General features: G+C 35.9%; 1 protein-coding gene across 4 annotated transcripts in view; it reads left to right on the top strand.

Moving 5' to 3' along the window:
• Positions 1-14,886, top strand: part of LOC126697481 (heat shock cognate 70 kDa protein-like) — a 40,858-nt gene that overhangs the window by 10,584 nt on the left and 15,388 nt on the right. Inside the window, exons 1-2 of one of the 4 annotated variants that reach the window (XM_050394493.1) lie at positions 2,231-2,624; positions 3,578-5,372. In XM_050394493.1, coding sequence (XP_050250450.1) covers positions 2,411-2,624; positions 3,578-5,220 — 1,857 coding nt within the window. In that variant the 5' untranslated portion in view covers positions 2,231-2,410 and the 3' untranslated portion in view covers positions 5,221-5,372. Of the gene's footprint in view, positions 1-2,230; positions 2,625-3,577; positions 5,373-14,886 lie in introns of those variants that run through there. The other 3 variants (XM_050394494.1, XM_050394497.1, XM_050394496.1) reach the window with 3 other exon arrangements.

The raw sequence follows: 14,886 nt of genomic DNA, 5'->3' as shown, positions 1-14,886 counted from the left end.
CTTTATTTTTCTTTTTTTTAAAGTGTGGGCTTAGTATGTTTTTTTTTTTTTTTTTTGGAGAAAGGGCTTTAATTAGTTTAAACAAACATAGTTTAGCACTATATTTGTAACTTTAAAAATCAAATTGAAAATATATATCAGACTAGTCATGTGAAAAACTATGGATTTTTGAAAACTTATATGGTAACTTTAAATAAATCAACTAAAAGTAAAAAAATAAAAAATAAAAAGATTCATTTTATATCATACATAAATATTGAAGTAGATATAGATATAGATTAGAATTTTTTTTTTTTTAAACCCTTTGGTGGCCTTGTCCCCTTGGAATCCTACAAATGGTTTTTTTTTTTTTTCCCTTTTCTGAGGATGCAAAATTACATGTCTTCTAAACTGAAAGGCAAACAGGCGAAATGGTGTTAGAAGTTTGGATAACCTGATTTTGGAATATGTCTCAACTACTTTGCACTCTATTCACCTCAATGGTTTGGTAGTAAGCTTCATTGGTTCCTCTTGAAAAATTCAACAAGGGGATCCCATATCTCCATTTCTCTTTCTTGCACAATACAAAATCTTCCAAGTGATCTCAAAGAACTTGTAGGCAGTAGAGGAGTCCTCGTCTTAATATATATATATATATATATATTTTTTTTTTCTCTTGATAATAAAATCCTCTTCTATTATTTTTATTTATTTATATAATATCTCAAATTTAAATCTTATTAAAATATGAATTTAAAGTGAAATCACAAATTCCTAACAAAAACCATTACAACTTAAATCAATTATGCATTTTTACGTTAGAAATTTATATTATTCTTCACATTTTTATGTTTAAACATAAATTAAAAATTTTTTTTGCCTATGCATTTTTTAACAAAATATTATTACTATGTACTAGCACTAGTATCAAGTGCACTAAATTCTAAATTTTTAGCATTTAGCACACTAGACACAAAAAATCACCTTCATAAAATATGTTAAATGCCAAATTTATTTGGTATTTGCTACAGTAACATTCTAATAATAGCATTGTACGGACAAATATTGTATAAATATTTAGTGACTTTTTTATTCAAAAGTTTCTCTCTCTGGACCGCTGGGAATTTGGGGATTAATTCATAATATTCAAACATTCTCTCTCCTCAATCTAAACTTTGGGAACAACAAAAAAGAAAGCATAAAAAAGAACTAAAAATAATAATATTTAAATAAATAAAAAAAGAATATGTGATGCAGAATATATGGTAGGAAGATACGTTCAAATAGATAAAAAAAAAATTTTAATATGTCAAAATAGAATTTAGTTAAAACGTCTGACACTTAAATGCTTTAATCTTCATAAAAACTAACGTGTAATCTCGTGTATATACACAGATATTTTTAAAAACAATCACAATTATATATATAATATGAGAAATCATTACATGTTTTAGAAATTTATAACATAAAAAATGTGTAAGTTGTAATTCTTATAATAATCTGCACTTGATGTAATACACGTTACGATAATATGACATTAAAATTTGTTGTTTATTTTATCTTTTCTAATATTATCATAATCTAAAATTATAAAATATATTATATCATCTTAATCTCATCACTTTTCTAAACAATGTAATGTTGTATTCTTGTATTAAGATTACATTAATGCAATATTACAATAATGTAATATTACAGTGCAATGTAACATCACGACGAACCAAACGCCCCCTAATTGGATCTAGACTCTTTGGTTTTTACATTTAATAATTCACTTGCTATAAAAATTAAAAAATTAAATGGAACACATGACGCAAAATTGAATTTCAATTAAAATTCAATTTAGAATCTAATTGAATTAAAACTCTTTGATTTTTTGTACCTAATAATTCACTTGACACACAAATTTAAAAATTAGATGAGATACGTGACACAAAATTAGACTTCAATTTAGAATTTAATTAGATTTTCTCTCAATGTTGACTATATATATTGACATTTTTTTTTTTACTGTTTAACTTATTTTTACTATTATTTATAGATTCTATTACACTTTTTAATACTATTTATAAAATTCACTATATTATTCAACTAATTTTCAACTTTATTTAAAATAATTTTAACAAAAAATTTTCAATTTCACCTTAATAGACTTTCACCAAACCGGCTCTCAAATAAAAAGTGAAGAAAAAACAAATCACTTAAATATGTGTATTATAAGTGTAGTAGGATCCATTACTTTTCCTCCCTATAAGGAAACTTCGAGGTTAAGTTTTATAGCTCGTCAAAAAATTAAAAGACTCTTCTTCTTTCTTCTGTTTCTTTTTGCTTTACTAAGGTATATTTTCAGCTCTGAAGTGCCTCATAGTCTACTTTCAGCTACTTTAGTTTCAGTTTACAAAAGTGTTTGGTCTTCTCGTTCCCGACGACTATGTCGAACCAAGGAGAGGGTCCGGCGATTGGGATTGATCTGGGTACAACGTATTCATGTGTGGCCGTGTGGCAAAATGAAAGAGTAGAGATCATAGTGAATGATCAAGGTAACAGGACCACTCCCTCTTACGTTGCTTTCACTCCTCGAGAGCGCTTAGTAGGTGATTCCGCCAAGAACCAGGTCGCCAGGAACCCCACCAACTCTGTCTTCGGTAATCTTCAATTTTTTTATTTATTTATTTTTTTTTTAATGTTATTCTTAAGCACTTATTGTTCTACTCCCATTAATGGCCTTGAATAATAATTCCAAATATAATCGTTTTTATTTTTATTAAATTGTGATTGGGTCAAAAGAAAAATATAGTCTTTCTAACTTTTTCTTTTAATAAAAAAAATTAAAAATTTTTTATAAAAAAAAATGCACAAAGATTATAATAATCTCAAAAAAGATTATAATAAATTTTTTTTTTTTTAACCTCAAATTAACTGTAGATTCTATTACATCCAGAGAGAATCCATTAAGAAAGGCGATTTGAACTCTGTACATTTCTGTTATAAACATTAAGAGGTGTCAGTTGAGTTACCACTTGCCAATTGGACCATTGTAATCACTGTTTAATTTTGATCTTAAATTCTAAATACTCACCATTTAAATTACTTTAAGAATGTTTAATAGCATTCATATATCATAACGTCATCTATTCAGGGTTCTATGTCGGAGGATAAAGAATTCACAACTTCAACAGAAAATTAAAAACTAATAACTTATTTCCATTTCCGAATCAATTATGAATTCTTTGCTTTAGTAATTGTAATTTTCAAGATTTTAGTTAAAGTTCTGTATATAAATTTCAAACTTGTATTATCAGCTCTAATTAAAATTAAGATTTTTACTTGAGATTACAATGTTGTCAACAGATGCTTCATGTGCCATATTTTGATTTTTTTTTTTTTTTCCTCTTTTTATATCGTCTTATTAGGCTCATGGGCTACAAAATGTCCTCTTCTATTCCTTAAATTCATGAATAAAAAATATATTTGTAAGGAAAAAAAAAAAAAAAAAAAAAGTCAATATGTAATCTTGCTGCTCCTTGTGCTCCATTGTCGTGACAGTTTCTCTCTGCTATTAGAGGTATCTATTTCTTAATAGGGTATTACACTGCAGATGCAAAGCGGTTGATTGGTAGGAGATTTTCTGATCCCTTGGTTCAGAGCGATATCAAACTTTGGCCATTCAAGGTCATTGAAAGTTCTGGTGATAAGCCTATGATTGTGGTCAATTATAAGGGCGAAGAGAAGCACTTTGGTGCAGAGGAAATCTCATCTATGGTCCTAAAAAAGATGCGTGAGACAGCTGAAGCCTACCTGGGTACAACTGTGAAGAATGCAGTTGTTACTGTCCCCGCCTACTTCAATGACTCCCAGCGTAAGGCTACAAAGGATGCTGGAGGCATTGCAGGCATGAATGTCCTGCGTATAATCAATGAACCAACTGCTGCAGCCATTGCTTATGGTCTAGACAAGATTGCAGACAGTATTGGCAAGAGAAATGTGTTGATTTTTGATTTGGGTGGTGGTACTGCAGATGTCTCACTACTTACCATTGAGAAAGGTGTCTTTGAAGTGAAGGCCGTAGCTGGAGACACTCACCTTGGAGGTGAGGACTTTGATAACAGAATGGTAAATCACTTTGTTGAAATATTTAAGAGGCAGCACAAGGTGGACATTGGTGTGAACTCCAAAGCTCTACGGAGGTTAAGAACTGCTTGTGAGAAAGCCAAGAGGATCCTCTCTTGTGCAATTGAGACTAACATTGAAGTCGATTCTTTATATAATGGTATTGATTTCTTTTCAAATATTACCCGTGCCAAATTTGCGGAACTCAACATGGATTTGTTCAGGAAGTGTGTTGATATTGTGGAGAAGTGCTTGAGTGATGCTGAGATGGATAAGAGCTGCGTCGACGTTGTTGTTCTTTCTGGTGGTTCTTCCCGAATTCCCAAGGTGCAGCAGTTGTTGCAAGACTTCTTTGATGGGAAGGAGCTTTGCAAGAGCATTAATCCAGATGAGGCTGTAGCTTATGGAGCAGCTGTTCAAGCTGCAATCTTGACTGGTATGAAAAATGAGAAACTTCAAGACATTGTGCTCTTAGATGTCACCCCTCTGTCCCTTGGTGTAGAGGTTTTGGGAGAGGAGATGTCTATTATAATTCCAAGGAATACGGCCACTCCCACCGAGAAGGTGGAGAACTACACCACTGCTTGTGACAACCAAACTTCCATATTGCTCTCTGTTTACGAGGGTGAAAGAGCTAAAACTTGCGATAACAACTTCTTGGGACAATTTCGTCTTCCTGGTATTCCTCCAGCACCCAGCGGTGTTGCTAGCATAAACGTTTGTTTTAATATTGACACTAATGGAATCTTGAATGTTTCTGCTAAGGAGATGACTACTGGTGTGATGAGGAATATCACTATCACAAATGATGAGTCAAGACTGTCTAGTGAAGAGATTGACAGGATGGTCAAGGATGCAGAAACATACAAGGTTGAAGATGATGAATACAGGAAGAAGGTTAAGGCTAAGGTAGCTTTGGAGAACTATGCCTACAACATGAGGAATACTATCAATGATGAGAAGATTGGTGCCAAACTTGCCCCTGCAGCTAAGAAAAATATTAAAGATGCTGTTGAACAGGCTATTCAATGGATAGATGATCTCCAGCTCGTGGATTCAGAACTGTATGACGACAAGCTAAAGTGGCTGGAGAACATTTGCAATCCCATCAGGAGTTATGGAAAACAATAATAAATTTGAGCTAGACCCTTTCAACAAAATGATGATAGCTATCAGAGTCCACTGTAGCACCTTATCATTTCAACCGATGTAGCGGTTCGATCAATGTTACCACTTACCAGTGTTACTATTTTTTCTTTGATTACATATTTTTTTGCGTTCTAGTGTTTTCTTGTAGGTTATTTGTCATTTTCAGGCAACGGTTAGAAATTTTGAAGACGTGTCTACTGATAAGGATTTACGTTCAGGCCTTCAACCCATAGTATCCGTTTGGATTCAACTAACAACTAAATGTGGCGTTTACATTTTGCATTTTCAGACTTTTTTTTTTTTTTTTTTTCCTGCACATAAACAGTAATATCACATGATTTTACTGTACAGAAAAAAAATATTGTTCGTGTACTGTCCATAGGTCTTACGATTTAATTTATTCATTTAAAAATTATTTTATTACAATATTTTTAGTTTTCAGTTTCAGTAAAAATAAGTTCAATCCAATCAGATCCGTACATTATTGTTGTTGAATTCTAATTCCGTGTAAAGCTACACAATCGAATTTGGAAGGAGTGGAGTGTGAACAGTTGAAATTAAATGAAACTGGGTAAAGTAGAGAAGTACTACCTAGAAAAGCTCAACTGAAGTAAAATAAAACACCAACAAATTTTGAGCCTTGTTCAGTGAGTAAAATCAATGCACAACAAAACGGGCGTAAAATCTTTCTAAATCTTGCAGAAACAACAAAAAAATTAATGGGGATTTCATTAAACACCAATTTCTTTAAACTGATTTTGACGCAAGCTTTGCGTTTATTAATTGCTTTACTGGTTCAGCCTCTCAGAGCACTCATTTTAGTCAATGGATAATAGCATATGAGGTAAATTTTGGACTTCCAACTCTAAAAATCACCTAAATCAGTCTACATACACCAGTGCTATTCACATGCAATTCTTTTTTTTTTTTTTCTTTTTTTAATACTTCTTTACCCACAGACGACGGAAGAACACATTTGACCTGTGGTTATTGGAGTTCAAATGTGGGTCTCTTATTGGAGGTTTAGGTTTAGTCTAAAACCAAGCCGAACTGATCCATGGATAAACCTAGTGCAAGCCTTAGATAGAAATAAGGTCAGGCCCAATTCTTTTTCTTTTCCCCTGTTTGGGTAGAGCAATAACTTTTTCATTCAGTAACAAAAATAAAATAAAATAAATCACATTGGATTCAAGCTTGAAACCTATTATATTAAACACAACCCATGTTTTTGGCCGCTTATAGTCAACCAACTAGCGAGTTTTTTACTAACATCTTCTGTCAACATCTCAAAGACTCAAACTCCTTGCAGCCTTAACGTTTCAACTCTAGTTTATCTTCAATTTGGAATATTCAAGTACGAGTAATGTGTTCTGTAAAGTATTGAAATCAGTATTGAAATTATATATGAGATATTAATGACAAGATTGAGTGACAAGTAGTATCCCTATATATCATACGAACTACTTAAATTGAACTCTGCTCAAAATGTTATCTCCCCAACAATAGGTATTATATAATTAGCCAGACAAAAAAGTAAAAGTAAAATTGAAGGTAAAATATTTCTCCATGGGATACCTCACTTGGATGTGTAATTACATTATATTAATTATAGATCCATTTGAATCATATGGTTCTAGAGGTTTTTGGCTAAGTGTGTGTTTAACAACTGATTAAAAATCTAGCTTATTGATTAAATTATTTACTGTTTGCGAGTCACACACTATTTTTTGTCTCAACTTTTTTTCAAATAATTTAACTTTAAGCTTTTTGAAAATAAGTTAACTTTTAGCTTTTTCTATCACATTATGCAAATAAGCTATTAGAAATCAAAAAATTCCCAATGAATACTAAGAACAGGTATAGTTACAGAGTTCCATGAAGCATTGCGTCATCTCTAGAAAGTAGGAGCCAGTAAATGAAACATTTTTGGCAACAGAAAGAGATGAATTGGAATCATTAATAAGGAACAAGTAGTATTGAAACAACCTTTCAATGGCTAAGTGTCTCATTGTCTTCTTTCAAATACATTGTTTTGGTTCAGTAAAAGCTCACCATTAGGAGCATATAAGGATACCGTCTTTAACTTTTCAGTACCTAAAGTGCCCTAGTCTTCGCTTATCTAGCTACTTCATTTTGGTGTACTTTAGTCTTTGATCTCCTCCTTCCAGGCAACAATGGCCAACGACCAAGGAGAGGGACCGGCAATTGGGATCAATCTGGGTACAACGTACTCATGCGTGGCAGTGTGGCAACATGAACGAGTAGATAACAGGACCACGCCCTCCTATGTTGCTTTTACTCCTGCCGAACACTTGGTTGGTGATGCTACCATAAACCAGGTTGCCAGGAACCCAACCAACTCTGTCTTTGGTAATCTTCAAAAATGTTTTTCATAACTTTGTTTTCACTTACCAGCATCAATTCGTACACTAAAGATATTGCGTATCTGTGCCTGTGTACTTTCTTTTATGTGGATATTGATGACGTGGAAATCGTCAGTCAATTAGGTTCGTCCAAGTGAGTGATCAACCTCGTCCCTATGCCTGTAAGTGTCACGAAAAGCCCTCTTTAGATAGCCATTGGTGTGGTGCCTGCCACAAAGTCTCCGATGATAAAGTTAGGGTATAGAAGCTTTTAGAAAGAATACCAGAGTTACATCATATTTGTATATTAGAGTGTGTACCTTGTTTGGTCTTGAGGGGTGTTTATATATAACATCATTGCTTCTGACTGTTGTGGCCTTTATTGTGGCTTTAGTACCTCTTTCTAACACCTTTGGGCTTAGTAATGTAGGTTTTGATTAGCTCCCAACGGTCTGACAACTTGTCTTGTAACTTTCTGAGGTGCTGGGATCTGCACGAATTCCACCCTATCAAACTCCTATGTCAAATGGTTCGTCGGCCTGAGGTATTTTTGCATCATTTCCTCCTTTGCTTCATACTCCTCCTTTATCTGTCCTATTACCAGCTTAGAATCGCTTTAAAGGAGCAAATTTTTAGCTCCTACAGCTTTTCCGACCTTTAGCCCAGTCAATATTCCTTCGTACTCGGCTTCATTATTAGTGGCCTAGAATTTTAGCTAAACTCCATATCTGAGCATTTCCCCGTCTGGGGTGATGACGACGACCCCTACTCCTCCCTTCCTTTGGGCTGACAAACCATGGGTTTGTATCGTCCATTGCTCTGTCTCATTGGTGGGGCTATCCTTGCCTAGAAGAGTGAATTTGGTGATGAAGTCTGCCAAAGCTTGCGCTTTAATGGCTGTCCTGGGGTGGTACTCGATGTCGAACTGGCTAAGCTCGATTGCCCACTGGACCATTCTTCCTGCTGCCTTGAGCTTGTTCATGGACATTTTGATGGGCTGGTCCGTCATTACAAAGATGGGGTTCACCTAAAAATAAGGTCGCAGCTTACGCAAAGCTACTATCAATGCAAACGCAATCTTCTCAATCCTTGGGTACTTGGCTTCTGCCCCTTAGAAAGCTTGGCTGACATAGTAATCTAGGAACTGTTTCCTGTCCTCTTCTCGAATTAAGGCTGCACTTATGGCTGTGGTCGATACTGCTAGGTACAGATACAGGTTTTCCCCTTCTTTGGACGGGCTTAAGAGAGGTGGATTGCTCAGGTAGCGCTTGAGTTCTTGAAATGCCGCCTCACATTCGTCGATCCAGGCAAAGACTTGCTTCAATGTCTTGAAAAAGGGTAAGCATTTGTCCATCGCTTTAGAGACAAACCTGTTGAGTGTCGCTATCCTCCCTATAAGCTTCTGAACTTCTTTGACGGTTTTTGGCGACGTCATGTTGAGTATGGCTCGCACCTTCTCCGGGTTTGCTTCTATCCCCCTTTGGCACACCATGAATCCCAAGAACTTCCCTGAGGCTACTCCCAAAGGCTCTTGCATTTTTCAATATGAAGGGCATTATCTTATGGCAATAGAGCCCTTGGCTCGTGATGAAAGTAGTTTTCTCCTAGTCCTCTTCGGCCATTTTTATCTGGTTGTATCCCAAGAAGGCATCCATGAACATCAGTAGCTTATGCCCTGCTGTGGAATCCACTAGCTGGTCTATCCTTGGCAAAGGGAAACTATCTTTTGGGCAAGCTTTGTTCAGGTCCGTGAAGTCCACGTACATCCTCTATTTCCCATTCGTTTTCTTCATTAGGACGACATTGGCAAGCCACTCTGGATGGTAAACTTCTCGAATAAAGCCTGCTAATAACAACTTGTTAACCTTGTCCGTAATTGCTTGATTCCATTCTAGAGCAAAGACTCGTCGTCTTTGCTGGACGAGTTTCTTCTCGAGGTCCACATTTAGCTTATGTTCGATGACTTTTGGGGATATGCCCGGTATGTCCTCGTAACTCCATGCGAAGAAATCCAAGTTCTCCTTAAGGAACCGGACGAGTCTCGTCCTCATCTCGGGACTCAATGTCGTCCCTATCTTAGTCGTCTTTGCTGTTTCTCCTTCGACCAGCTTGATAACGCCTTAAAATGTATACTTGTTATATATTTATGTGGCCGTTATCTCCTTATTACTATGTTTAATTTGTATAATTAAGCCATGATTTGCATTAGTCCCTATTATTTATTTTTACATAATTTCTTGAATAAGATGCTATTCATTGTGTGTAATTTTCTACTTTCAGGAAATCATATAAGAAAGATGAGTTTACAGGAATTTGTGAGAGAATGGAGGCCAAACTAGAATTAAAGTGGAGCTAAAGGACCATGCTTAAATGCCTAAGGAGGTGCAGCTGAAGTGCTTGGATCGTCTACCATGATTGGAAGCTTCAAATAAGGAAAGAAATCAAAGAGGCAGAATCTAAAAATGAAAAATCTGATTTGAGCACTGATCAGTGTTTTGGGCGTATCTATTTTCTCAAAAATCCAATTGACCCAAAACTAGATAGGTTGGAACCGTGACTTAAATATCTACAACTTTCCAGTTTTGAGGTTTCCAAAATTCTCAATTTTTGAAGGCCGAAATTAACTCACAAGTTACTGCTGTAAACCTGGACAGAAATTAAAATAGTAAGAGTTTTATTTTCTTTGGACACTTTTTACATTAGGGTTTTGAAGGGAGGCTATGTAGAAAGAATTTTGGAGAGAAAACATTGTATTTTCCTTTCTCTAATGGCAGCCTAAACTCTTTGCTAGGGCCAGGGGTTATATTTCTTCTATACAGTATGAATATTCAATGTGATTCTTTCTAGAATTTTATCAACAACATATTTGATTGTTCAATTAGATTTCTTTTGATGTATTAGTTCTTCCATGCTTTCAATAAGTTCAATCATGTTTTTCTTATTGTTTAGATGAATTTCTAATAGTTTCAAATAGAAATCAGGTTTTAAAGTGAATGAGTTTTTCTGAAAACTTTTCTAACTGCATTATTAATTGAGGTTATCATGCGTTCTTGAATTGTCTCAGTTCAACCAAATCATAAATTTTTAATTGTATAAGAACAATCAATTATGAAATATATAATTTCTTAGAACATAAAGAATTTCATATCGATATAGGGAAACACCCCGATACCCTAATATTTACAATATTGATTTAAATCAATTTTAATTATTCTTGTTAATAATCACCAAGCAAAAGTATTTTTCTTCTTTACCCAAATTTTTGTTTAATTATATTGTCTTTAAATCTATCCTGCTCCTTGTGGTTCGACCTCGGTACTCCGAGAATTATATTGTTACGATCTCCTACACTTAGGAGTGAGTAAGCAATTTTGGCGCCATTGCCGGGGAGCTGTTGCGTGTTCAGAGGCAAGTTTTGGGAGCAAAGCACAACCGGTGGAAATTCTTCTATTGGTAACTTCGTTCCATTTTTTTCCCCTTATTTTGTTTTTATTTTTTTGTTAGTTTTTAATTATTTTATTTGATTGGCATTCATTGTTGCACAAGCATTTTGGTTAGAAACAAGAGAGGCAGATTAGAAAATTTTGAAACTTACTTTGGTAATCTTTTTGACACACCTTTGCCTTCACCTTCTTCATCAATCATGGGTGATGAAACATGTAATAATCATGATGAGAATAGAAGAATTATGTATGACTTGTTGCATCCCACACAAAATTCTGTTCCTTCATGCATCATGTTTCCACCTAATGCACCACATGTTGAACTGAAACAAGGTTTATTAGCAATACTTCCTGACTTTAGGGGACAAGAAAATGAAAATTCTTATGTCCATGTTAGAGCTTTTGAAGAGGTAATTAGTAGTTTCTATGTACAAAATGTTATTGAAACTGCTAAGTTACGTTTCTTTCCTTTTTCTCTTAAGGATAAGGCAAGAAGTTGGCTTTACACCTTGAAACCTAGGTCTATAGGTAGTTGGGGGGAGATGGCCCAAGAGTTTTTTAAGAAACATTTTCCTCCCCACAAAGTCCAGCAAGTAAAAAGAAGGATAGCTAGTTTTGTCCAAGGAGAAAATAAGACCTTCTACCAAGCTTGGGAAAGGTACAAAGATCTTTTCAATTTCTACCCAACTCATGGGCATGAAGATTGGAGGTTGGTTAGCTATTTTTATGAAGGACTTACACCTAGGAACCAACAGTTTGTTCAACTCTCATGCGGAGGGGACTTTTTACAAAAAGAACCCGAAGAGGCAATGAATTATCTTGATGACAGCTGAAAACTCTAACACATGGACTATCTTGATAGGACTAGAACTAACACTACCACTTCTAGTGGAAGTGTTTTCAAGTTGAGGGAAGATGATAACATGAGTGCAAAAATCAGCATGTTAACTAAAGAAATTGAGACACTCAAAATGAAAGGAAGTAAGAATGTTAGTGCTGTCTTTAGAGAGGCCCCAATGGATTGGAGGTTGGTTAGCTATTTTTATGAAGATTGGAGGTTGGTTAGCTATTTTTATGAAGGACTTACACCTAGGGACCAACAGTTTGTTCAACTCTCATGCGGAGGGGACTTTTTACAAAAAGAACCCGAAGATGCAATGAATTATCTTGATGACAGCTGAAAACTCTAACACATGGACTGGACCTAGCCCTATGGACTCCACTGATAGGACTAGAACTAACACTACCACTTCTAGTGGAAGTGTTTTCAAGTTGAGGGAAGATGATAACATGAGTGCAAAAAATCAGCATGTTAACTAAAGAAATTGAGACACTTAAAATGAAAGGAAGTAAGAATGTTAGTGCTGTCTTTAGAGAGGCCCCAATGGAAGTGTGTAAAATTTTTCATGAGAGAAACCATGCTACAAATGAATGTGCATCACTTTCATCATTCTTAAATGTGTCAGAAGAACAAGTACATGCATTGAATTCATATTGGCCAAATAATTCTTCATATTCTAACAATTATAACCCAAATATGCGAAACCATCCGTATTTGAGTTATAAGAGTGACAATGTGTTGAATCCTCCTGCTCCAAGGAATTTTAATTCACCATATGCATCATCATCATCAGACCTTCCTTGGAGGATGCACTTAGTACTTTCATTCAAAGGCAAAGTGAGCAAAATCAAAAGTTTGAATCCATGCTCACTAGGCTAGATTAAGAGGTAAGAGAGACCAAGAGTCATATAACTAGGCTTACAAATTCATTGAGTGGGATAGAGAGAGGGAAGCTTCCTTCCCAAACTTAACCCAATCCCATCAATCAAAATCTAAAAATTGGCTCTAAAGATAAACATAAGGAAGTAAAAGTTGTGACCATTTTGAGGAGTGGTAAAGAGATTGATAAAATTTCTCCTTTAGTAACTAAGAAATCTAAGGAGACCCCAGTTGAAAAAGAGAAGGATGAAACTGAGTCACTTGGATTTGGTGAAATTGAACAATGCTCAATCCCTCCACCATTTCCATAAGCCTTAAAATTACCTAGGAAATTGGATACCGCATCTGAGATATTAGAGCATTTGCATCAAGTCAAGATTAATTTGCCATTATTTTATGTTATCAAGTAAGTGCTTGCATATGCCAAGGTAATTAAGGACCTATGCACCATCAAGAGAAAGCATCATGTGAAGAAGACCACATTCCTAACAGAACAGGTAAGTGCAGTTATCCAACATAAGGCCCCACCAAAGTATAAGGATCCGGGTTGTCCTACGATCTCTTGTACTATTGGAGATTACATCATGAAGCATGCATTGCTAGATCTTGGGACAAGTGTTAATTTGATCCCTTTCAGTGTATATCAAAAACTTGGACTTGGTGAGTTGAAACCTACTTCAATAACTTTACAATTGGCTGATCACTTTGTAAGGGAACTGAGAGGGATTGTTGGGGATGTGTTGGTGAAAATTGACCAATTTTATTATCCTATTGATTTTATTGTTCTAGATTACGAACCAGTTTTACATCCTAGTGTTCATACCCCTATTATTTTGGGTAGACCTTTTCTTACCACAATAAACTTCTCGAATAAAGCCTACTGATAACTACTTGTTAACCTTGTTCGTAATTGCTTAATTCCATTCTAGAGCAAAGACTCGTCGTCTTTGCTAGACAGGTTTCTTCTCGGAGTCCACATTTAGCTTATGTTCGATGACTTTTGGGGATATGCCTAGCATGTCCTCATGACTCCATGTGAAAACATACAGGTTTTCCTTAAGGAACTAGACAAGTCTCGTCCTCCTCTCGGGACTCAATGTCGTCCCTATCTTGGTCGTCTTCGCTGTTTCTCCTTCGGCCAGCTCCACTGTCTCTAGGGGTTCCACTTTATCTTCTTCTTTCTCCTCGATCATCCATGTGTGGTTTTCTTTGGCAGCTAGCACGGCTTGGTAGTATTCCTTGGCTAGTACTTGATCTCCTTTTACCTCATCCACAACATTTTTTGTTAGGAACTTTACCTTCAAGCAATAGGTAGACGTGGCTGCTTTCCAACGATTGAGTGTGGGTCTCCCAATGATCATATTGTATGACGAAGGACAGTCTACCACCAAGAAGTCCAACTGACGAGTCAGCTGCCTGGGGTGAGTCTCCACTGTAACCGTCAGTGTCACTATACCCTTGGGATATACCCTGTCTCCACTAAAGCTGACGAGGGGGGAGTCGAATGGTCGAAGCCATCCTGGATCTAACCTTAGCTGTTGAAAAGCGAGGAGGCAGATGATGTCCGCGAAGCTGCCATTGTCCACGAGGATTCTCCGGGTATTGAACCCTTCTATCATGAGCATTATGACCAGAGGGTTATCATAAGGCTGCTTCACTCCTCTGGCATCCTTTTCCGAGAAAAATATATCATGGTCTGTCCATCTTTGCTTAAATGGGGGCATTCTGTGGATACTGTTCACCTACCTCTAGTATGCCTTCTTGAGGGATCTAAACGACCCACCTGTGGATGGGCTATTTGTGATCGTCTTTATCTCCCCGATCACACTTGGCGGGCGCTAGGAGGTGTGATCCTCCTCCCTAAGGGAAGATTCGCGCTAGTTTTTGCTATTGCCTCTAAACCTACTAAATTCTCCCTTTTTCACATACTTTTTACAGTTTCCCTTTCTGTATAAGCTCCTCTATTTGCTCCTTTAGTTCCCTATGATCCTCTGTGTAGTGGCTGTGATCCTTGTGGAACCGGCAGTATTTCTTTCTGTCACACACATTGGGCGACGAATGTAATGGCCTTGGCCACTTGAGGTAATGCTCGTCCTTAATCTACGCCAAAAAATTTTGTCAA

The sequence above is a fragment of the Quercus robur genome, chromosome 8, assembly GCF_932294415.1.
Source record: "Quercus robur chromosome 8, dhQueRobu3.1, whole genome shotgun sequence".
NCBI classification, from domain to species: Eukaryota; Viridiplantae; Streptophyta; class Magnoliopsida; order Fagales; family Fagaceae; genus Quercus; species Quercus robur.
The sequence above is the reverse complement of the archived record's forward strand: the minus strand, read 5'-3'. Positions and strand labels throughout refer to the sequence as shown.